This window comes from Amphiura filiformis, chromosome 19, assembly GCF_039555335.1.
Source record: "Amphiura filiformis chromosome 19, Afil_fr2py, whole genome shotgun sequence".
In the NCBI taxonomy this organism is placed as follows: Eukaryota; Metazoa; Echinodermata; class Ophiuroidea; order Amphilepidida; family Amphiuridae; genus Amphiura; species Amphiura filiformis.
The window spans coordinates 30,412,462-30,437,377 of NC_092646.1; the positions used below are offsets into that span (position 1 = coordinate 30,412,462).

The window sequence follows — 24,916 nt, forward strand, 5'->3', positions numbered from 1 at the left end:
CAATAGCGTAATTATAATATAGATAACATAAAGTAATTTCGTCATCACATCTCATGGGATGCACGCACACATTGCATATCAAGTAGTAATTTGAAGTACCTGGCAAGGGTGAAAATAAGAGAGCTTGAACCAGGGGCCACTTCGGCAAAAAAAATTGCCCCTGGTTCACCAAGATTTGAAGAAACCAAGGTCCACTTCCATTTACCAAGGGGCCAATAAAAATAAAGATATGCTGAATGGGTTAAATAAGCACAATAGGCTTTGAAATTGATACCTTTTGGTTCACTATCCAGGGGACCAGTTTTGTGATTAGAGTGTCCATTGGTCAACTACAAATCAAGTTGGAACCAGGGGCCATTGCAGAGTTTCTGGGGACCAAACGGCTCACGTCTCCCGCTTAATTTCACCCTTGGGACCTGGTACTGTTAGGGTTAAGCAGCTGAAAGACATCACTCACCAGCTCTTGGCATATTATACAAAATGAACTGTATCCTTTCTTCTAGTTCATCATCTCCTATTTCTGAGTATGTTGTTCTACCTGCAGACATACACAGTTCTGCCATCCTCCTCTTTACTGTACTTCTACTAACTCCAAGGCATTTTGCTGTGTCTGCAAGTGTACACCCAAGCAACTCTACACACACATAAAAGGAAAATATGCTGAATTATAGTATGGTAGTGCAAAGGACCAAGGCCTACAACAATGAAATATAACTGAACTGACTGAACTAAACAGGAAAAATAATTGAAGTATTAATCTAAGGGCTCATATTGAAATACCCTACCACGTTTTCACACAGAAAGAAGGCAGGATTTCCCTTGCTAAGCGCGCGCCTCAGGAAAGCTCGGTCATAAAACGGATGGATTATATGCATCAGTGATACACCCTGCCCAGGATTTTAACAAAAGAAGTCTAGCACAAGAAAGTTGCAGGATGGTGCACACCTTCCTATGTAAGGGAATTTCAATATGAGCCCTAAAAAAACTTCCCCTGGAGCATAGCATTAGCATCAATTATATGGAAGCACCCCCTCTTTTTATTTGCCTTTGGACTAGTACTAGCTACAATCAACCCTAAGGGGATCAATGGACATTCAAACAATCTTTTCTTAGTCTTCACGTTAAAGGGTAGGTGAGAATTTTGAATCTCGTACGTGACAGAAAAGCCTGTGGAGCACTTGCCCCTTTTAATTTACTGAATACAACAAATGTGCTGCACTACGGCATTTTGCAGTCACTGGCATAGGCGTAGATCCCAGGGGATGGGGGGGGGGGGATAACCCCCTCCCCCCCCCCAATATTTTGCCAGGGGATGGTCCATACAATCACCCCCCCATGTTGAATGACGCCTGAATAAGTGAATATAGGTTTCTGACCAAATTAACCTCATATTTGCCCATTTTAGCCCCCAAAGTGCAAATTTTCGTGCGCTTCACGTGCATTTATCTGGCTGCCAGATTAATTTCGCTTACTAAGAAACGTGATCACATTACTCCAATCCTTCATGTTTACATTGGCTACCTGTGAAATACCGAATTATATACAAAGTTCTCCTCCTCACTTATAAATATATTAATGGTCTTGCACCTGTCTATCTTCAAGAACTCATACAGTGTTACACGCCTCCACGTAGTCTTCGATCGTCAACACAATTTCGTCTAACTAGCTCATCATTTTCTACTCAGTATGGTCATCGCTCATTTTATATTGCTGCCTCTGAACTTTGGAACAGTTTACCAGACTGTTTTATCAGTTTAAAACATCTCTGAAAACTTATTTATTTAAAATTGCATACTAATGTTTTATTTGTTATGTTTTTGTCTATGTATAATTTGTAAAAGCGCTTAGGGACTTTGGTGTAAAGCGCATGGTTTATTATTATTATTATTATTCCACTTTTGCACCATGCATATTTCATCAGTTTAGCTTCAAAATAGCAAAATTTTTTTTCCAACCCCATCCCCCCAATGTCCATGTCAAAAAGAAATCTACGCCACTGGTAGGGAGTTTCTTAAGTTTGTAGTCCCATAATTAGAATGTTTTCAATTAAGAGCCAGTCTCCTTAAATTATGTACATAAATAAGAGGGGTTTGTGATACAAAAAAAAAAGAATTTTGTCTACAAAATAATTTTGGTACATATTAACACCAACAACAACAACACACATGTACAATTGAATGAACGCAGCTTTCAGCAGCTGTGCTCAATCCAACCGCGATCTTATAATAATATCGCGTTTTTCAAATTACAACGCGAACGCACGATCTTGGATACAATACTAACCAATCACAGGTGCGTTGGCATGGTTGGATTCACTTCCGCGTTACTCACGCACAGTCGCACACGCTGGCGTAAATCGCGCAGTGTACACAAAAAATCGTTACGCTATTGAAAGCTGCGTTAATCAATTGGTATAAAGTTTACTTCGAGTACTGTGAAATCTCAAAAATGTCAATTTTTAATGATTTGCCATAAAATGTGTATTACATTGTGAATATCAAAATTTCAAAAAATCAAAATTATTTGCTATCAGAAGGACATTCTACGTATTCAGAATGCAATTCGATATGTTTGATGTGTTAAAAAAATATAATTAAAAGTATTAAAAAAAGCTGTTCAACATTGACAGTATTTATTGTGGGACATTAGAGCACACCAGACATATCGAATTGCATTCTGAATACGAAGAATGTCCTTCTGATATCAAATAATTTTGATTTTTTGAAATTCGCAATGTAATACACATTAAATGGCAAATCATTAACAAGAGTACCAACGGTGCTGTAGCTCATTTGTTATGGGTTATGGTCAGTAAAGGGCATGCATAGCTATGTATAGCCATGCATACCTATGTATAACCATGCATACCTATGTATAGCTATGTATAGCCATGCATAGTTATGTATAGCCATGCATAGCTATGCATAGTCTTGTATAGCTATGTATAGCCATGCAGATCTATGTATAGCCATGTATAGCCATGTATAGCCATGGATATCTATGTATAGCCATGGATAGCTAATGTATGGCCATGTATAGCCATGCATAGCTACATGTATGTATAGCTATTGCTATGTATAGCCATCTGTAACCATGTCATATCCATGTATAGCCATGTATAGCTATGTATAGCCATGTATAGACATGTATAGCCATGTATAGCTATGTAGAGCTATGTATAGCCATGTATAGACATGTATAGCCATGTATAGCTATGTATAGCTATGTATAGCCATGTATAGCCATGTAAAGCTATGTATACAGGGATGGCAACTTTGAAAAAAAAATTTAAGTATTCTCAAACCTCAAAATCAGTATTAGTTCATGGATCAGGTGTATAGTAATTTGTCTTAACTATAGTAATTTGTCTTAACTTTCCATTTTCGTATCTAATCAACTCTGCACTGATCTTACAATAAATCAGTGATTTGAGGCATAATGATACCAACATCCAGACTCTGGCTTATATAACTCACCAGCAAGTAACTCGTTTTCAAATCAATATCACTGTCTATCAAAGGCCTATTTAATAACAGATTATACCATACCATTAGTGTTCAAATTTAAGATAAGCAAACATTGCTGGGTAGATAACAGGATTTACATGTAGTTACAACAGTGGTTACAAGCAAATTAAATAAAAAAACTGCATGATTACTCAATCCAATCTTGCATTTTCTGAATTGAATGTCAAATAATGTCCTAAAATTTGATAAAACAAAACGTATGTTTAATATATTAATTATTTCATTGAGAGCATTTCCATTAAATTTCTTCCATAAATAATCACAGAGTATTATCTAAATAAACAATTTCATCCATAATTCCTGTCGATCATGCCACTGTTTTTTCAGAGTATTATCTGTTTACAAAATAAGCGGTTTTTTAATTGTATGTTCAGATTTAATTAGCGTGTAATTTGGTTATCAGTACTACTGATGCTACAAAAACATGACCTTGCTCATGTTTACAATGTATAAACAGATAATATGCATTGATAGTAAATTCCATTTCTGAATATACCAGGGATGTATGGATGTGGTATAACTGGTATTATGAAACTTTGCCTTCTAGGAATTTTATTGTCATTGGATTGATATGACAAAATCAATTGGACAAGTATTAATTCAAAAGAAAATATCCTATTTTCGTCAAATTTTAACCGATTTGAATGTGTTAGGTGTCAATTTGGACTGAAAATGGGCCATTCGCCAGGTTTCATTTATTACAGCAAATTTCATCCATAAACAAAATACTTATCCAGCACATTTCATATCTACCTAAACTCTTGAACAACCTCATCCTTTTTCCTGAAAAAAAACAACAACCCCACAACAGTATAGCCTTAAATGTACCAGACAAAGCATTTGTTTACATAAAGGCTGCTATCTTTTCAGCTAATCATGATTCCAGGTCAGATCTCAGTACCAATGATATAGTTCTGATTATATGCACAATTGGGAGAATTTGAGCCACTGCTTGCTCATGGCTCGTGCACAGAAGTAGGGGCCTATAAACAGCACAAGCCCAAATTGGTGCTTTATCTAGATTGACTTGCCGAATGTACTATCGGTCCGGCAAAGCAACACTGAAAAGCAAACATTGAAGCAAAATTCTGTTACATCTCTTTTACAAAACGCCACAGCATCTCAAGAACAAGGAGTTTGAACAGTGTTTGTAATATGATCAGCACGACAAACAGTCTGCAAAGGAGACTATTCTCTGAAATTTTGTAAAAATTTTCGGAACAAAATGCTCCAAAAATCACACTTTCCGTCCGAATTTTCCTAGTTAAATATACAATCATGAACAATCATGCAAAGATCGCTCCCTCAAATTACCAGCTCCATTACTCAAACGATGTAGGGTTGGTACAATTTGTGACCCTACTTTTCATACCCGACTTTTCATACCCCACCTGACCCGACTTATTTTTAAAGTTTTGTTAGATATTCGCAGTTTATTCCGTTGGTAATCAAATATTAAGCCAATACCATACACATTTCCTTAATATTATTGATAAAGAACAGCGTTTTCAAGCATTTCCTCATCTCAAATTTCAAAGCCTCGTTCAGCCATATTTAGATACAAAATTGTGATTAGTATTGATGAGTTTTGAGCCCTGTGCAATTCTAATTGCCTGGACTAAGGATTGTTCAGAAATACTTTTGGGGGTGGCAAAATGGAGGGGTCAAAAAAGTTTTATGTCTTCAAAAAGGGGAGTCAAAAAAGTTTTTGCTCCTGATAGGGGGCGGGGGTCAAACAATTTTAACAAGAAAATACCAACAGAACAAGAACATACAACATTACTTTTTGGAAGCTCGAAGACTTTACATTTATCCAGTCACATAAGAAAAGAGTATATGTATAATATTCCACTGATAATACCGGGTCAAATTGATGCAACCGACATTTTTTGCGTCTTTGCCCCGAAATTTATATTTTTCCACTGACCAAGAAAAATTACGCCCCTATAAACAAGTCTAAAGCCCTAAAAATCTTGAGTATGTGCCCAGATGTTTCTCTCAATTTCCCTTTCTTGTGTTATTTTTATCTAATTATTGGTTCTAAGAATGAAACATGAAAATATTAGAATGCAAACAATGAAATTAAACTTCATACAAGTCACCCTATAAAACTTGCATGTTTCAGTGTAGGAAATAGGCCTAAAGGCCTATAAATTAAAAAAAAATGTACAACCATTAAACTTAGTGCATACTTGTTATAATGTAAATTGGGATTGTGATCGTTACTGCAATCATTAGTTGTTTTTTAAATTCTTGGAAAGGGTTGATCTAAAAGGTTTTGTATGTCCAAAGATGGGGGGGGGTCAAAAAAGTGTCAGGTTCTCTGGAAAACTGTGCACGTACGTAAAGCCCGTGCGTTGATACTCAAACTGTTGAGGTAAGCACGTATATGGAAGGAAGGAAGAGGGGGTCAAAACTTTTTGACTCCAATTTCCAAGTGCCCCCCCAATGTTCTGAACACTCCCTAAACCTGGTTATAAAGTTTGCTCAAGCCAATCAATAAGTGTTTGCTTATAATATCACAATGCGTTGACCAATTAAGCCTTGATATGCTAACTTGATTGAACTTGCTTGGAGCAACTGAGCGGTACACTGAAGTCAATACTCAATTAATCTCAAATGTTGGTAGCAGTGAAAGGGCTGAATAACATGCAATGACAATATTTACGTTTATAATGTCACCATGCGTAGATCTTAATGCGACAGACCGATATACTTCCTCATGAAAAGGTAACTTATGAACGACTGGTTTGGAGATTATGGCTGCGCACGAGGAAGGGCGATGTTTATAAATAATAATTTCTAACTCATAATTTTTCACAAATTACACTGATTTAGCCTTTTCAATTCGGTAGACTTCATTTACACTTTATTTAGTATTCATTGAAATATCTAAAATGATTTATCATAACGATAAAAAGTTGGGTCAAGTGGGGTATGAAAAGTCGGGTATGAGAAGTAGGGTCACAAATTGTACCAACCCAACGATGTAGCAAGAGAAAGTAAAAAACATAGAAAAATCTAGACTACGACTATAGTTCATTTGCTGGCGCAAATGAGCTAAAAATTGATATTTTTGATATTTAACAGTAGGGGAGATTGGGGTTAGTTGAAACATTTTTCACAAATCGTCTTTTTAACGCAAATTTATTTATTTTTTATTTATTTATTACGGTATAAAAATCCAGAAATACAGTCAGAAAACTGAGACATCTGGTTAACAATGCATACATCAAAAAACACAGAAATATAAAAAAACAAAAAACCATATTTTGACAAACAACAAATCAAGAATTTAAAAGATTCACAACTGCAGGAATTGTTGATTTTTGGTAGCGAGTTCTCTTGCATCTAGGCGGGTCAAGTTGTTGAGCATTCCTGAGGTTTTTACCGTGTCTTTTACTTTTGGGAGCAGGGAGCATCCTGTTGTGACGCTCTGATTTCAAAATGCTCTCGCCAAAACCTCTAAGGAGATGTTCCCGCCTTTCAACAAGAGAACAGAGCTCAAGCGTCTTCAGAGCCTCTGAATACGAGCTGTACTGGTTACCGAGTATTATACGGCAGGCGCGCTTTTGGATAAGTTCCATCTGGTCAGCTTGGTGTTTAGTGATACTACTGTGCCACAGAGGACTGGCATATTCTAATACCGGACGCACGTACATTTGGTAGACCGAGGTCAGATCACTAGCAGAAGCTCTGAATCGCTTAAGAACATAGAGCATGTACATTCTCTTTGAAGCCTTTGTAATCATTTGTCCAACTTGGATATCCCACTGGAGATTGTTTTGAATTGTGACTCCCAGAAGTTTCATACTGTTAGTGGTATCGACCTTCTTGCCATTGATAGTAAAAACTGGAAACTGGGGCTCGTTTCTTAGAGAGCAAACATGCATAATGTGACATTTCTCTGGCTTGGGAACCATATCATTTTCATTGCACCAAGTCCCAAGTTGGTTAAGATCATTTTGCAACTGGGAGCTGCCTTTGGACTTCACACAAACAATTTCCCCAAGGGTTAAATCGTCCACATATTTCCACCGCAGTGGGGCATCAATGGCAGAGTCATTTGCCACAGCAGAGAAAATTATGGGGCCAAAGTTGGTCCCTTGCGGAACACCACCCCATACGTGGAGAGATGTAGACGACTTGCCTTGTATCCTAACAGTCTGTTTACGATTGGTTAGAAAATTGCATATAACCGGTATTATAGATCTACGAACACCAATATCAATCAATTTCGTGATTGCTACATTATGGTTGATCCTGTCGAAGGCCTTAGTGAAGTCGATTGCACATAATGACGCATAATGGCCTGGCTTATCAACTCCTCTAAGGACTGTGTCGACAAGATCAACCAAATAATGCGTGGTGGAACTATTCGGCAAATTGCCATATTGTTTGGGGTCAATATGCGAGAAAAATCCTCTAAGGTCCAGTCAGCCAAGTATTTTTCAAAAATTCTACCAAACAACTTCGTGAGACTTATAGGCCTCAGTTTATCAAGAGTCTTGGCTTTTTTAACCTTAGGGACTGGCGTAATTGACGAAGTTTTCCAAACCCCTGGGAATATACCCTCATTCAGACATGAATTAAAAATGTGAGTGAGTGGCATTGTTAGTTCAAAAGCAAATTCTTTCACAATTTTTGATGGTATGTCGTTTGGGTGTGTTGCCTTACGAGTCTTGATTTTGTTAAGACTTTTTCCAACCAAATAGATTACTTTCAAGAAACACTAACCATATCAGTATAAACATGCTACAAATACAGCCATAAACTTTATTGGACCTGCATGATTATTCATATAATCTATTTTGAAAATTTGAAAAAAAGTGTTTCAACTAACCCCGCCCCTGGGGTAAGTTGAAACATAGGGTGGGGTTAGTTGAAACACGACTTGTAAAAATTTCAAAATAATTATTAGTGTGTTGTTAGGGTTATACTTCCCTTGAAGGCACCCTTTAACATACAATCAGTGTGAAAAAATGAATAAATAAATATGTGGGAATGCTGGACAATACTTTGGACACAAGGTGACTTGTGTCACCATGGACCAAAATATGAGAAGCCTAAAATATTATAAAATGTACTTTCTGTGTGCACTTTTTGCTTGTATTATTGCTTTTTAACCATATTAAAGCAATATTGAAGAAATGGTAAACATGTTACAAATTTTTAAAAAGTCACATTTTTAACCATATTTTAGATGCGATTTTCACGTGTCAACTACATACCTGCCAACTACTCCGATTTTCGCGGAGCTACTCCGATTTCCGAGTTTTAAACCCCGAAAATCGGAGGACTCCGATTTTCTGGAAAAAAAATTTAAAATTTTTTTTTTTTTTTTTTTTTTTTTTTTTAATAAATTTTTGTAAAATTTCTTTTCCAAAGTTTTCGGCGACTTTGGAGAACCACTGACCTATTCTGAAGTGCTAGGATCATTCACAGTTAATTTGAAAACAATTCTAAAAAATTACAAAAAAATTACAGTTTGTTATCCTTAATAATGCAAACCACTAACTAATGTTTACCTCTTCATCTAGCACATATTATAAAATGCATGGAAAACCAATGCATGTATAATATTGTGATAGATGAAGAGGTAAACATTAGTTAGTGGTTTCCATATTAAAGATAACAAACTGTAATTTTTTTGTAATGTTTTCCAATTTTTTTTTTAAATCATCTGTGAATGATCATAGCACTTCAGAATACGTCTAGTGTTTCTCCAAAGTCAACAAAAACTTTGACATGTTTTTTGTTAAATGTTTTTTTTTTTTGAATTTTTAACTTTGTATTGTGCATCATATCATTGTCCTGTCAGTCACGTAGGCCCTGTTATAAAGCCAAAAAATCGCTTCAACGAATGATCGTTATGTACAAAAGTATAGGAAACTGCATTTTTAAAAGCACATTTTCTATGTGAAGGAAGCATATTTTTCAAACTTGTAAAAACAAGTCCCAGAATGTTTTTTCACATTTTTCAAAGGTTGCAGTCATCAAATATGTGTTGAAATTGTTGCCAGATATGGAGTATAAATCCCTCCTCAAATGCAACCTTCAGAATAGGTCTAGAGGTTCTCAAGTTGCCAAAAACTTCGAAAAAATTAAGAAAAAATGGATTTTTTTTTAAATTTTCACCTTTGTATTGTGCATCATATCAATGTCCTATCAGTCACGTAGGCCTTGTTATAAAGTCAAAAAATCGCTTCAATGAATGATCGTTATGTACAAAAGTATAGGAAACTGCATTTTTAAAAGCACATTTTCTGTGTGAAGGAAGCATATTTTTCAAACTTATAAAAACAGGTCCCAGAATGTTTTTTCACATTTTTTTTCAAAGGTTGTAGTCATCAAATATGTGTTGAAATTGTTGCTAGATGGAGTATAAATCCCTCCTCAAAGTGTATAAAAGCCTAGGGCTTCATTTTCACCTTGTTGTTTTTCTATAAAATGTGTCTAATGTGAAGGGGCTTATAAGGGTTTTTACAGTGTAGAAACCCTCTAGCTTTGGGGGGCTTCGCCCCCTCAACCCCCCCCGGGGCTTTGCCCCTGGACCCCCCCAAGGGCCCTTAAGCGGGCCCCTGGCCCCCCTGCCGTCAGAGGCGATACTACTTGGCGCCGCGCCTCACGCTCGCCATGTACTCTGTTTTCTGGGTTTTCAATGTTGGCAGGTATGCAACTAACCCCACCTCAAAAGTTTCAACTAACCCCGATGCCTATTTTTACATTTCAAAGTTCATTACACAAAATAAGAAATACAATTAAACTTTTATTTAACATTATTCTGGGACTTACTACCGGTACTAGTGCTTATGATACTCAAAAAATAATCCCCTGAATCTTCAAACAACATGGAGATAATGCATCTTTTCTGAGGGGTAAAAAAATTAGTCAGCAAGTCAAAAAACAGATATTCCTTTCCCAAGCCAACACTGGTGGGGCATCAGTGCTGTTGCTAATTTGGTGGATGACCCTTACTAATACCTATTACTAGGTGCCAGTATTTTACCAAATTAATTTTTTGTGTCAGAAAAAAATACAATGTTTCAACTTACCCCGCGTTCCAACTAACCCCAATCTCCCCTACTTGAAGTAAACTTTATAAATCTGATGATTTATACTTTAAAAGTGTATGTAGGTGGGATGAAAAGCCGACGATCAATTGAAATTTTTGACCTTTCGTATTGAAGATATGGATTTTTTTCCCCAAAACACCCAAAAAAAATCTTCAATATAAATTGATCGTCGGCTTTTCCTCCCAGCTACATACACTTTAAGAATATATCATTAGATTTATAAAATTTATTTCGAGGACTGTTATATCAAAATTTGAAAAATATCAAATTTTAATAATTTGTCATAAAATTTGTATTATATCGTGAATTTAAAAAATGAAAATTATTTGATATCAGAAAGACATGCTTCGTATTCAGAATGCAATTCGATACGCCTGAGGTGCTCTCATGTCCCACAAAAATACTGTAAAAACGCCATAAACGCTCATTCTAGATCCCTTAATGACACATAGCACAATGTGGGCTTTTTACTGCATCACAAAAAGATTTGTACATGTATGTTATTGGTGTTTTAAATATGTACAAAAATTATTTTTTAGAGAGAATTCTATTTTTTTAATTAGGAAAACTTTAATGAAATGGGCAATTTACTAAAATACTCAGGTTAATTAAAGTTATGTTGGTAATAATACTGTTCAGCAATCACATTAGTCACTTAAATAAATCTTACCTATGAAGAAATGTAGCTGCTCCTCTGATATATGGCACCTTGGCCGTCCTACTCCATCAGTTTCCACCCAAGGTGAATCATCATGCACATCACATACAGCCTGTCTCAAAAAAAATTGTGCAAGTGAAAAGCGCCCTCTCTGGCATTTAGAAAATACCGTTGTGACAAAATGCTTACATCAACGTCACTGGCGCAGTCTTAGCTCTCAAATGCCATTTGTTCTGTTCAATTTGCTTGTTCCAATTTCGAGATATGTTTATTTAACAATGAAAGGGTAAAATCACAATTGGCCACTTTTACTAGGGAAGAGAGCTGTACATGTTAATCAATGATAGCTGATGTTGATGCGTCTAATGCACCCCCCTTTCGGGGCGCATGCATTAGACGCATCATTATCAGTACGTGTGCATTAGTTTGTCTAATATCTCTCCCAACAAGTAATAATACATGTTCATTAACCTATAAACATGTATAAGTGCACAATATTTGTTTGTCTTTTAACATGTCTTTTAAGACATGTCTTAAAAGTGACTAAGAGAACAGTATTTACCACCATTGACATGCACGTGCAGAACAGCAGAATGTGAAATCCATTTTTACAGTAGAATGTGAAATATTTATTTGTCTCTTTGAAGTGGAAAAAGAGAATCATCATTCCTGCATCATGATAAAACATTAAAAACAGTCAAAAAAGTTTGTATTGTGTAATTGATGCATTCTTTTGATTTCACGAAGGAATTACTCTTGAAAAACTTGATGCTATCACTGTTACATGTAAAGCCCTCTTCCCTAGTAAAAGTGGCACAATTGTGATTTTACCCTTTCGTCTTTAACGAAACATATCTCGAGATTAAAATAAGCAAATTGAACAGAACAAACGGCATTTGAGAGCTAAGACTACACCCTTGACGTTGATGTAAGCATTATTTTACAACGGTATTTTCTAATTGCCAGAGAGGGCGCTTTTCACTTGCACAATTTTTTTTGAGACAGGCTGTATAAAGTTGTATACAGTTAACAGGCCATCAATTGCAGCATTGGGGATGTCTTGGAATGTGAGTGCATCCCGCAAAAGAGAGTCAATCCTATAGTGATAATAAGTCTAAACTGTTTGTTTGTAAGTCATACTCCAGAACCTCTATGAAATGCTGAATGCGGGTCTTGAAGTTACTTACCGCCATTTCAAAAGCTTGAATCTGTAAAATATTAATCAAAATACATATAATACAAGATCAACTATAGAGCTACTAACTGCGGCTCAAGAGCCACAAATTTAGGCCATGACTTCTGACCTCATTGGACCTTTAATCTCATGTTGACTTTTTCATGTTCCCTCATAGCAAGGATACCTTGCACCAAGCAACACATAATAATTTCTCAGCCTCAATGTAGACCCTTACCGAAATGAAAGCCTTCATTAGGCAGTTATTAGGCAGTCTGTTAAGCAGTTAATACAGGCAGTCACTTGAAGCTGTTGATATATGAAGCTCTATATAGACCTGAAAGCACATAGGCAGTACCTAGACCTGTAAAATGGGCAAAATGAAGCACTATAGGCAGTTCTTAGACCTTCACCTTCAGCTCTAATTTAGGCAGTTCACCTCAAATGAAGCTCTAATTTAGGCAGTTGTCAACCTCAAAAGAAGCACTAATTTAGGCAGTTGACTGCCTAAAATGAAGCTCTAATTTAGGCAGTCGACAGTCTCTAATGAAGCTCTAATTGAGGCAGTCAAATGAAGCTCTAAATTAGGCAGTTGACTGCCTCAGATGAAGCTCTAATCCAAGCAGTTGCAGGGACATGCCTTTTGAGGAGAGTGAGAGCAATCACTCTAGCTGCCCTCCTTAAATCCGATATAGGAGAGTGATTTTTAACTCTCCTTAGATGACCATTTTCTCCTTACATTCTATTGCAAATGCACTATAAAACAGCTCTCCTTGAAGGCTCCATCGGACCTAAAACGTTCTCCTGCAATTCCAAAAGACAGTCCTTGCAGTCGTCAACAGCCTCAAATAAAACGGAAGCTTGTGATTCTACAGGAAGATCGCTGGACGTCTCCCGATTTGCTGTGGAAACTTGTTTTCATGAATCGAAGTACTTACTTTCCATTTTGGTTATTATTGGGGAATGTTTGATTGTAGCATGCCCTCGGCTGACTATCAATCGACATGCCATAATTTCTTTCAATGAAGCCTCAAATCTCAGCAGGCAGCCAACAATTAAAGCAATTTGCAGTTTTTTTCTGGTCAACATGACATCTTTTCACCATATTTTTGTTCATTTTGACCCATTATTTGAGCCATGGTGTTCGAGAATCTGAAAAGCGGGGGGGGGTTAGGGGTAGCAGTGGCGTACCGTGGCTGCCCAAACCCCAGGGGGCTTTAGAAAATCCAATTTTGCCGCCCCTTCCTCAAAAGCCCGAAAAGGTTGACCCAATTTTTTTCTCGGTCGTTTGAAAAGAGTAAAAAAAAAAAAAAAAAAAAAAAAAAAAAAAAAAAAGGTTTCAGGCGCTAGCGCCCTAAAAGCAGCACATTTTTAAATTTTTTTTATGCTTTATCAAATTTTTCCGCCCTTTTTTATTTACTAATTCTTTTTGCCGCCCCTTCGTTTTTGCTGCCCCTTCTTCTTCCGCCGCCCCTTCATTTTCGCCGCCCCTTGCTTTTACCCCGGGGGGCTGGCGCCCCCAAAGCCCCCCCAAAATACGCGCATGGGTAGGAGCAACAAATTATTTTGATGATGCGTGAGATTTTACTCATTTTCCAGCGTTTTGCGTGAGATTTACTACCTAGGAGTGAGATTATACTACCCTGGCGTGAGACCGTGAGAAAGTGGCCCAATGCGTGAGACTCACGGCCAATGTGCGTGTGCACCGCGTGCGAAACCAGGAGTTGAGTGTTTACAAACACAGGAATTTGAGGAGGTTAGACCCAAAAAGCAGTAATTTGATGAGCTTCTGAAAGTAGAGAACCCCCGGGGTTAGGACGTCTTTTTTCGGCAATTCGAGGAGATCCATAATTGTATTTGCGTTCTCCTCACACACCTCCTCCTATTCCTGTGAAAACTCCTCGTTTTGTATGTAAAGTGTGCAGTTTAATACACTTCACACACTATGCTTTTCTGTCTCCTCGTTTAGACTGCGCTACGAGTATAGGTGTGAGAGTTGACAGCCCTGTTCCTGATTAAACACTAAATGATTTTGAGTTCCAAGCATAAATTGTACACCATATAATGACATGATAACACAAAGTAAAATGCAAAACTAAAATCCAAGGCCCGGACAATTTTGTTTTTAACAATTAAGTTTCAGATTCCTAGTGCCAACCCGGGCCCATCAGTACACCACATGCTATACTTTGCGGCATATTGTACCACTATACCTCCGATCCCCAACCTTTTAGACGTATCAGTTATTGCCAATGATATATGAATCCAATTTCAAGCAAGGTTATCACAGAAAACTAATTTTGGATACATGCAATTGCAAATACATACTGCAAAATTCAGCAGCCTGTGCACACACATTATCTGTACATGCAGTTGATAAGCTTACAACATTTATACTAGTTGCAATTCAACCCTGCAAACCTTTAATTTACCTGTGCATCAACAGGTGTATATAGTCATCTGTAGTATAAAATTCCCCATAAAGAATGAATGATTTGTGTGAAGAGACCATTAAAACACCATGCACCATCTAAAGAACAGCTTGTTGAATCCAACAGCAAATTTGAAATGGCAGTTGGTGATCATGTGACCGGGTCATGACTTATGCAAATTAGCTTCTGACTGTCTATTAGGTCTGACTGCCTATTAGAGCTTCATTTAGAGCTTCATTTTGATGATGAAAAAATCATAAGTATTAGAGCTTCATTTTGATTAGATAAAAAATCAAAGTATTAGAGCTTCATATAGTGACTGCCTATTATAGACCTTCATATCGGTCAAGCTCTTTTGACTGCCTAAGTCACAGGCCTTCAACTGCCTAATTTTCCAGCAACTTCTTGTTGATAGTTTGATTAGGCAGTCATTTGTCTTCAACTGCCTATGAACTGCCTATTAACTGTCTATTAGGCAGTTGTGTTTGGTAAGGGGATGTACGTAGAAGAGGTCTTGAAATTAGTTTGGGTCACCGAGAAAGGCATGTTATTAGGATCACGCTTATACATCCATGTTACATGACAGTACACCAAACCATCAATGATGAGAACATGCACACCGAAACAGCAAAAAACAAACTCCTGTCAACTCCTTGCATTGCAATTCATTACTCCAAATTGTTCAGAGTTATTTTGGCTTTTCTGCTTTTTACCCATGCTTATTATTAATTAAGGAGACACTGAAGTGGTCATTTTGAGGAATTTGGTGTTTGGATACCTTTTTATGATTTCTTCTTAATTAAATACTGTAAAGTTTCAGCTATAATTTGCTTTTTTGTTTGAATGAAATCAGACATTAGATTCCGGAGTAACATTCGATTGGAGCAGAAAAGGCTAAAAGAAAATTAGATTAAATTACGTTCTTCGTATACTTTTACATGTGGCATATTTCTTTTGTATTGTATTGTTTTCAAGCGGCGATATTTAAGATATTTTTCAGTAAAATTAATTTTCATTGTAAAAAGGCTATTTTTCTGATTGATAATGTGTTTTTAATTAATTTAACACTTATGATAAAATTACGGTAAGGTTTTCAATACGTAATTCGCATATTTAACGCATAATTTGCATATTTAGTGTGAAACGGACAGTGGAACATCCCTTTTCGAAATTTAAGCTTACTGAAATAAAATTTGCATATCTTGAACCTATTTGATCTCCGACAGCTAATCACCCGGCTAATCACCACAGCCACTCATATTACCAATACAACATCAACTTGTATTGATCATATTCTCACTAACAATCCTGAGAAGATGTGTCAATCTGGTACGATCAGTATTGGTCTCAGCGATCATCTCCTAATATTTTGTACTCGAAAAGCTGTCAGAGGTCAGGTAGGTCAGCATAGAGTTATTAATATCAGGTCTACTAAGAACTACAGTAAAGACATTTTCTTGTCCAAACTTTCCTCCATAAATTGGTCTTCTGTGTACAAATGTACTAATGTTTTATAACCATGCATGGGACCTGTTTACCATACTTCTGAAAATTATTGATGATATTGCACCGATGAAACAAATCCGGTTGAAGTCAAGAACAGAACCTTGGATGGATGATACAATTCTTGAAAGTATTCGGACAAGGGACCAACTTCTTTATGATTTATAGGAAGACCGCTCAAATGCTGATCTTTACAAACAGTACTGTAAAGTTAGAAACAAAATTCAAAGGGATATTAAAAGAGCAAAAGCTGAGTATTTTAGTATTAAAATTGATGAGCATAAAAATAACCCCAAAAAACTTTGGCAGCAGTTGAAAGCCCTTGGCTACAGTACTAAAACTAAAGAGCAGCAAAGTTGTTTTGGAAATTGATGGTGAAACTTGTTTTGATTCTACTAAAGTTGCTGATCACATCAACACTTTTTATACCACTGTTGCTAGTAACCTTGTCAAAAAGCTTCCTCTCACTAAAAATGAATTCAGCACTGACTTGCAAAAATTCCAGAAGTTTTATTCTGATAAAGGTATCACTGAATGTAGTTTTAAACTCTCTCCTGTTACCACTGATTTTGTCTTTTCTGAATTGTGCAAATTACGTCCTAATAAAAGTACTGGATTGGACAACATTCCTGCTAAATTTCTAAGGGATGGGGCTTCTGTCCTGAAAGATCCTATTACTATTATTATTAATTTGTCTATCTTAACCAATTCAGTTCCTGTTGAATTGAAGTGTGCATGTGTCACCCCACTATTTAAAAAAGGTAGTAGATCAATGGTTGGTAACTATAGGCCCATCAGCATACTAAGTGTAATCTCAAAGATTCTTGAGAAGTCTGTGCACAATCAACTTTACCAGTATTTAACTGACCATCGTCTTCTTTATTCCCATCAATCTGGTTTTAGAGGTACTTACTCTACCGACACTTGCCTTATTCGCCTCACTGATCACGTGCGTACACAGATTTCTCAAGGCAATTACACTGGTATGGTGATGTTGGACCTACAGAAAGCCTTTGACACGGTCAACCACAATATTTTGTGCAATAAGCTCCGTGCAATGGGGATTGAATCAGTAGATTGGTTTAGGTCTTACCTAAGTGAGAGACAGCAGATAGTCTGTGTTAATAAATCCAACTCCAAACCTATGGCAATTACATGCGGTGTGCCCCAAGGCAGTGTCCTGGGGCCACTTTTATTTCTCTGCTACGTCAACGACATGCCGAGTAGTGTTGACTGTAAGCTTTTACTTTATGTAGACGATAGTGCATTGCTTATTGACGGCAAAGATCCAAAGGAAATTTCTTCCAAGCTCAGCAAGGAATTGGAGTCTTGTCAACAGTGGCTTATTGACAATAAGCTGTCTCTTCACTTGGGTAAGACCAAGGCTATTCTGTTTGGTTCACACAGGAAATTGAAGAAACAATGTGATTTTAATGTCATGTGCAATAATGAACCTATCCAATCTACCCAATTTGTTAAATATTTGGGTATCACATTAGATCAGTACTTATCAGGTGAATCAATAGCTAATATGGTTCTAAAAAAGGCTGGTGCAAGACTCAAGTTTTTATTCAGACAAGCTCAGTTTCTTGATCAAAAAACTCGCAAAACTTTAGTGTCTGCTTTGATTCAGTGCTATTTTGATTATTCTTGTTTTTCTTGGTTCTCTGGTCTTTCTAAAAATCTCCAAAATAAACTTCAAGTCATGCAAAATAAAACTGTTAGGTTCATTCTTGGTCTGGACTCACGGACACATGTTGGCCAGACTGAACTTGATAGGCTTGAGTTTTTAAATACTGTTGATAGAGTTAAACAATAACCATGCTTTTAAAATTTTTAATAACATGTCTCCAGATTATCTGAGTGACCATTTTATAAAAGTAACTGAAAGACACCGGTATAATACCAGGGATAGCCACCTCAATTTTGTTGTTCCAAAGTTTCATGGGCAAATTGGTAGTACCACCTTCCAATTTTTCAAGGCCTGGAACTGTCTCCCAAGCAATATTAAATCCATCAATGGCTATGCCAACTTCGAAAAAGAAGTAATTGCTCATCTTGCTACAAAAGCAAGATCACAAGAAGGGGGTAGTTCTAGTACTTGACTGTTTCGTTTGTTTCCTTCTTTTGTCATTGATGTTGTCCCCTTTAAAGGACCCCAATGGGAATAAGCCTCCATGGCTTTTTGGGCTATCCTTGGTCTTATCAACGTGCTCTCTATAAATTTGTGCTGTTTATATTCTTATTCTGTTTTTATAAAATGTATATAAGTATTTTCTATATGTGCCTTTTAAAATGTCAATTGTTGATGTTGATAAGACTAAATAAATATGAAATGAAATGAAATGAAATTGCAAGTACTGAAAAAATTAACTTGGGATCTCTTGATCTTCATATTTTTCTGATTTTTTGAAAATGGACTTAGCCTCATTGTAGAGGTCAATAATTGCCCTCTTTTCCCCTCATTAATGACGCGTAGCACAATGTGGACTTTTTACTGCATCAAAAAAAGATATGCGCCAACAAGATCCCACTTTTATTTTTCATTGTCTAGCTTATTTGGCAACTGGTAGACAAAAAAAAAAGTAACAGGTACTTGAGATCAAGTGGGCGCACTAATATAAAAGAGATCAAAGGTCAAGCTTTGTGCTAAAGTGATGCATATTTGCCTATGTGCAGCATAAAAATGGAACTTTGACCCATAATAAAAATGTGCACCAACATGATTCTTATATTTTGGATGAGGGGCTTATGTATAACTGATTGCAAGTAAAAAAAGTGGGATCATGTGGGCGCACTTATTCTATACATGTACATGTAGGCCCTGTTTTAAAATGGGTCATCAACTTGCTCAATTTTGAAACTTCCTTCTAAATGAAGTTACAGTACATTTTATGTAAGATTCATATCTATCCTTTCATAAAATAATATTTTTCTTGTGAAAACTACAAAATTTAGTTTTTATTTTGATGTTTTTTCACAGGTATACAAAAACACAAGCATGTCGGACGGAATTTTTGGAAACAAATAACAGGGGCTCCTTGAGCACTTATAATTCAATTGTTTTATTTCTTTGTACTTGCACAATAAATATACACCTTACTAAGTTGATAAATATAAAAATTAAAACCATATGTCATCAACTTTAGATTTCTTGCAATTTTAGAAATGTAAACACTAAATTTTCTGTCCGACGACATGCATGAATTTTCCAAGAAGTTTTTCCTGTAAAAACTACTCAAAATTTTATTTATTTATTCCTGTGAAGTATCCATTAATTTAAAATGTAGAAAATGAATCAATAGATTGCATGTTTTAGTCAATTACCTTTAAAAAAATGGACAAATTAAGGGCTACATTTTTTTCCGTCCGACATGAAAACCAGCTAAAAGTAGGATTTTCTGTACAATGTACACGATATGCAAATTAGCAGAACAAGGTGTACATGTAGCACAGTTTTTCTGGCTTCTAATCTGCTCACACATGTCTGCTTACACATGTGTGTGTTCACTTTGAAGGTAAGCTCATATATTTTAATTCCAATTACTGACTTTTTTACATTATTTTGTGTAATTGAAAATAGTCTAGTCTGTAATTTTAAATCCCAACACTTTTCATGATAACTAAGGGCCCTGATGTAGGGCCTCAAGGGCTTCAAGTACATTGAAATTTGGATTTTTTAGCGCTTCAAAATTTGTATTATACATGTGTACACACTCACCCCAGTGAAGAAAAGAAAACAGAGAAGAAAACTTAGACATAAAGTGCACTTTATAAAGGTAAACGTTGAAGAAATAAATGCCACTATAGACTAAATGACTCGTAGCCAAAATAGGCACTCTGTATGGCACTGAGACTCGAGGTGGGTATTATGGTCTCAGGTATGACATGTTTTTTATACCGTAGTTTTCGCTCTACACCAATCAGAAGCTCATTTTGCTTGATCACCGGTACACAAAATGATGTAAAAGAAGCAAGAAAGACTGTGCTCATCCCACAGTGCCCTGTGCAAAGCATGTATATTTGCACTCTGCACATATGTGCTACACCTTGTTCTGCACAGATTAGTCTAATGAAAGTTGATTCTTAGACCGAAACTTTCATTATTTTCATAAAAAAGTCAAAAAATATCTGCAAATTCAGATGGCAATAATCAAAATTGAAACTCTCAAAATGTCTGACATCCCCTGCTGATCATAATCAGCAGTTTTCCTTAGTTGTAGAGGTAGAGGATGTAGTAAATAATGGAATTTAAGGATTACCTCGTCATGTTTCAAATTCAGATGGCAATAATCAAAATTGAAACTCTCAAAATGTCTGACATCCCCAGCTGATCATAATCAGCAGTTTTCCTTAGTTGTAGAGGTAGAGGATGTAGTAAATAATGGAATTTAAGGATTACCTCGTCATGTTTCAAGTGACTACATAAATTGCAAACACTTAAAAAAACAACCAAATTCAGATTTTTTTTTTAATCTGTTGAAAAATGTCTGTAATGATGATCTTAGCATTAATACCTGTTTTGAGATGGTCTTTCATCAACAATATAGGTAATAGCTATAAACAAAAGTTTTGACAATACTGAAATTTTCCAAAATAATGAATAATGAAATCATGACCTCATATTTCACTGAAAAAACTGTGATTGGAAACTAATCATTTCACTTCATTAGCCTTATCCTAGGCTAATTTGCATATTGTGTACATTGTACAGAACATCCTACTTTTGTTCAATCAGACTGCAGGAAAGTACATGTGATGAAACTGGTCATTTTAAGTGTGAAATATGCCATTATCCTGCATGGGCAATGCAAAATGTGCCCTTGTAAACAATACCATCCGACATACTGGTTTTCATGTATCCCTTAATTTAATTGTCCATTTTTTTAAAGGTAGTTGACTAAAACAACTATCCCCTGCAGCCGTCATGGTTCCGGACCTAGGACCCCCCCTTGTTTGTCTCTCGTCTATATCCCCAAATCTGTCTTGTCTTAACCATGTTGAATCTGCTTCATATTTTCTCTTCTGAAGCGCCTCAGGAACTGATTGATAATGCGGTTTCTTATTATATGTTTGAGTGACACTTTTTTTCCCATTTAGTCCTATATCCTCTTTTCAATCTATTTCTCTTCTATTGATTGCGACCCCTCTTGACATTCACATCCTGTCAATTAGGACAATACCCTATTGTCCTCTGGAGTTGTCTATTTGCATATTGCTTCTCTGTACTTAGTAGTGAACATGCTCTCTAAACACATAGCTTGGGCTGTTTCACAATCAGGGTACACACAGGGTTGCCAAACCCGCGATTTCGGCGCCCAATTGGGCGATTTTCAACTTCCGTCCCGCGACAAAGAAAGTGCTCCCGCGATTTCGCGACATTTGGGCTACTTTGAAAATCTCACCCGCGAAATGTCTTAAATGTTGGGCGATTTGTGACAAAGCCGACTTCAAAACTTTTTGATCATGATTGCCAATTTTTCCGATGGTCATTCAACAAAAGCACCAAACAACTAATTCAATAAACAAAAGTTACAAAACACTCTGTGGTCAGTGTGCTTCCCATGACAATGGGACGCATAGGGAGGGGGCTGGTTAATCGCATCACATGTTGTTGCTAAAGACCACTTGAGCTGGAGGATTATCCTTAGAATATTCCCATCTAAATACTCACAAGTGGTTTAAGACGACTTTCGACTTAAGTAGCTTCTTAGTGTCAGCGGGTGCCAAGTTCAGTCTACTTCAACATAAGTTTTTGGTGTTTTTTTTCGTTTGCGGCAGTTCTTTTGAAATAAAAATGTTTAAACACCTACCGCACATTTTCTTTTAAAACGGCATGATGATAAAAAAAACCAAACGGCCGTGTTGAATTTAATTAAAAATAGTACATGCACATGTTGTTATCACTCAGCTGAAGGCAAATATTTGTAGGCCTATCCCCATTGCAATGAATGGCATGTCTATTAATTAATTTGTTTGTTTTCCTGGCATTTTTTAAAATAATTTTTGTTCGTTTGTTTGTATTAAATTTGTTTCAGCATTTCCGAAAAATTAAAAAAGATAGTGCAGAACCCCGTCAAAAGTCAACATTTTATTTTCCTTGCAGTTAATTTTTTCTTACATTTTTGAAAATGTTTGTTAGTTTTGCATTATTTCAATTTGCAGTTTAAACATTTTTTTCTTTCAATATTGTTAGTTTATATATTTCCACAAAAATTCACAAATAAATTTTCCTTACAGTAGGCCTAGGCCTATAACAAAAAACACTTTTTTAAAGTTTTTTCAGCATTAAAAAAATAGAAAGAAAGGGGTGTAGAACCCCCCTGAGCCGTTTTTTAAATCTTTTAATTTTTTTTTTTTTTTTTTACAACTTTTTTCATTTTTTGTTAGTTTTTTATAATTTATTTCAGCTTTCCCCAAAAATTCCCAAATAAAGGGGGGGTATAGAACCCCCTCAAATCGACTTTAAATGTTTCTTCAACTTTTTTTTATTTAATTTTTTTTCCAGTTTTTTTTCAGTTTTTGTTGTTTTTTGGAATTTATTTCAGCATTTTCCAAAAATTCAAAATAAAACGGGGGTGTAGAACCCCCCTAAATCGACTTTAAGATTTTGGGCGATTTTTTTGGCTATTTGGGCGACATTTCATGGCTAATACCCGCGACTTGGGCTAAAAAGTTTTGGCAACCCTGGGTACACAAGTGGGTTTCACAAGGGTGCAAAATCAGAGTATCTTAATGTGATTGTTTTTTATGTTAAAGTGGTTTAAATATATATCAAATTTTCAAGTTCTAACAATTATTTAGCCACTTAACCACAAATTTTTTTCAAATATTATTTTTTAATTGGCTATATGAAGGAAAATGGCCAAATACCAAAGTTTACAAACAGCATTACAATGATTTGATACTGCCTTTTTTTCAAATCCAAAGTTGTCTAATATTATTGCTGACAAATATAGCTTTCAAATGATATACAGATTGTATATTATGTAAACATCAATTTTTCGCAGAATCATGTTAACTGATGGAAATGGTTCAAATATTGAATTTGACTAAGAGAAGTTACTTGCAAGTTTACCAAAACAAGTAAAATATACACAAATATGCATTTACATGAAGCAGTGGGTTAGTATCTTGTCTCATGTCAAGTTTGGCGGTCATGCTACTTAGCGTTTTTGAGATAGGAAGGAAAATGTGTCAAAAATGTCCCCTCCTTTACATAGTTTTGTTGACTATTTGGAGCATAAAATCAAAATACTAACATTGCCCAAGTGGATTTTGATATTTTATGTCTGCTTGTATCCAACCCATCTTCCTAGGTTCACTTTTCTTTAGTTCAAACAAAGACAATCCTATTATTTGAATAAAAATGCAAAAACCATTGATCGTAAAGGAGGGGACACATTGTTTTTGGACAGGCTGAAATCTTAAAATTGGAATTGCAAATTATTTCTCCAAAAATCACACTTAATTATCATCAGCAGTTCCTATTATGAAATTTAACTACTTTTCACCACTCTATCAGTGCGGGAATATATAAAATTAGACAAAGTCATGATTTTGTATTATCAAGCGTAAAGGAGGGACATTTTTGGATGTGGCAAAAGAAAAAAATCTATAGTGAATTTCAAAAATTGGTTCTTATCCCTACAATGGTTGCACCTTGAGCTATTAAAAATGTAATTTAAAAACATGGTACCTAACTGCAAAAATATATTGCAGAGAGAATAATGCTGTAAAGGAGGGGACATGGTTTTTTTGACATCACTTAGTAACACTCGTCCCCACTCCGCCACTTGATGTACAATCATGACTTTTGGTACTTTGAATTACAAGATAGTGAAGATACACATGAAACTTTTCACATATTCTGCACAATTTGGAAGGGTTTTAAATTGATTTATAGTGCTTCATAATCAAATGTAAAGGAGGGGACATTATTTTGGAGATTTTTTACAAATCTTTCTTTGGGTCGCATTTTTTCTGTAATTCAAATATGCAAATGATTTTAATTTCAAAACTTAGGTGCATATAACTACATTTAGAAATGTCACCCAGTAATAAATTTAGAATTCCTTTACTATATAAATTACAGCTTTCAAAATGTGCTTTTTGAAGATGAAACACCAAAATGTCAAAAAAAGCGAACTTTTCACCATATAATGAAAAAACTAAGGCATTTGTGTGATTTCTTTTATGTGTGATTTTAAGGGGAGTAGACATACTTCATTTATAAATTAAAAGAAATCCTTCAGCTTCTTTCATTAAGCAGCAGGATGCTAAGAAACATGGATTTTGAAATATGTACCATGATTGTGAAACAGCCTGCTTATAGTTGCTCTGGGCTTGTCTTGTTTGCTACCCTTACTTGCCTTCAGTTTTTGTCTTGTATTTGGTTTTAACCTACAGCATGTAGTTTTCGTTGTTTAATATAATATTTTGTCATCTGTCCCTGAAGAAGAGCAGTTCAACTGCTCGAAACGTCGGTTGATTTTTTGTCTGTTAGGTTTTGTTTGTCTACTATGTACACAGTGATTTTCATCACT

General features: G+C 35.9%; 2 protein-coding genes across 2 annotated transcripts in view; both read right to left on the minus strand.

The window, feature by feature from the left end:
• LOC140141167 (uncharacterized) overlaps positions 1-24,916 on the minus strand; it is a 261,114-nt gene that overhangs the window by 194,765 nt on the left and 41,433 nt on the right. The window lies entirely within an intron of this gene.
• LOC140141172 (uncharacterized) overlaps positions 1-24,916 on the minus strand; it is a 47,186-nt gene that overhangs the window by 16,156 nt on the left and 6,114 nt on the right. Inside the window, exons 2-4 of the mRNA XM_072162966.1 lie at positions 12,449-12,469; positions 11,274-11,373; positions 458-634 (exon numbers count right to left, since the gene is read on the minus strand). Of these exons, the coding sequence (XP_072019067.1) occupies positions 458-634; positions 11,274-11,373; positions 12,449-12,454 (283 nt within the window). The 5' untranslated portion in view covers positions 12,455-12,469. The remainder of the gene's footprint in view (positions 1-457; positions 635-11,273; positions 11,374-12,448; positions 12,470-24,916) is intronic.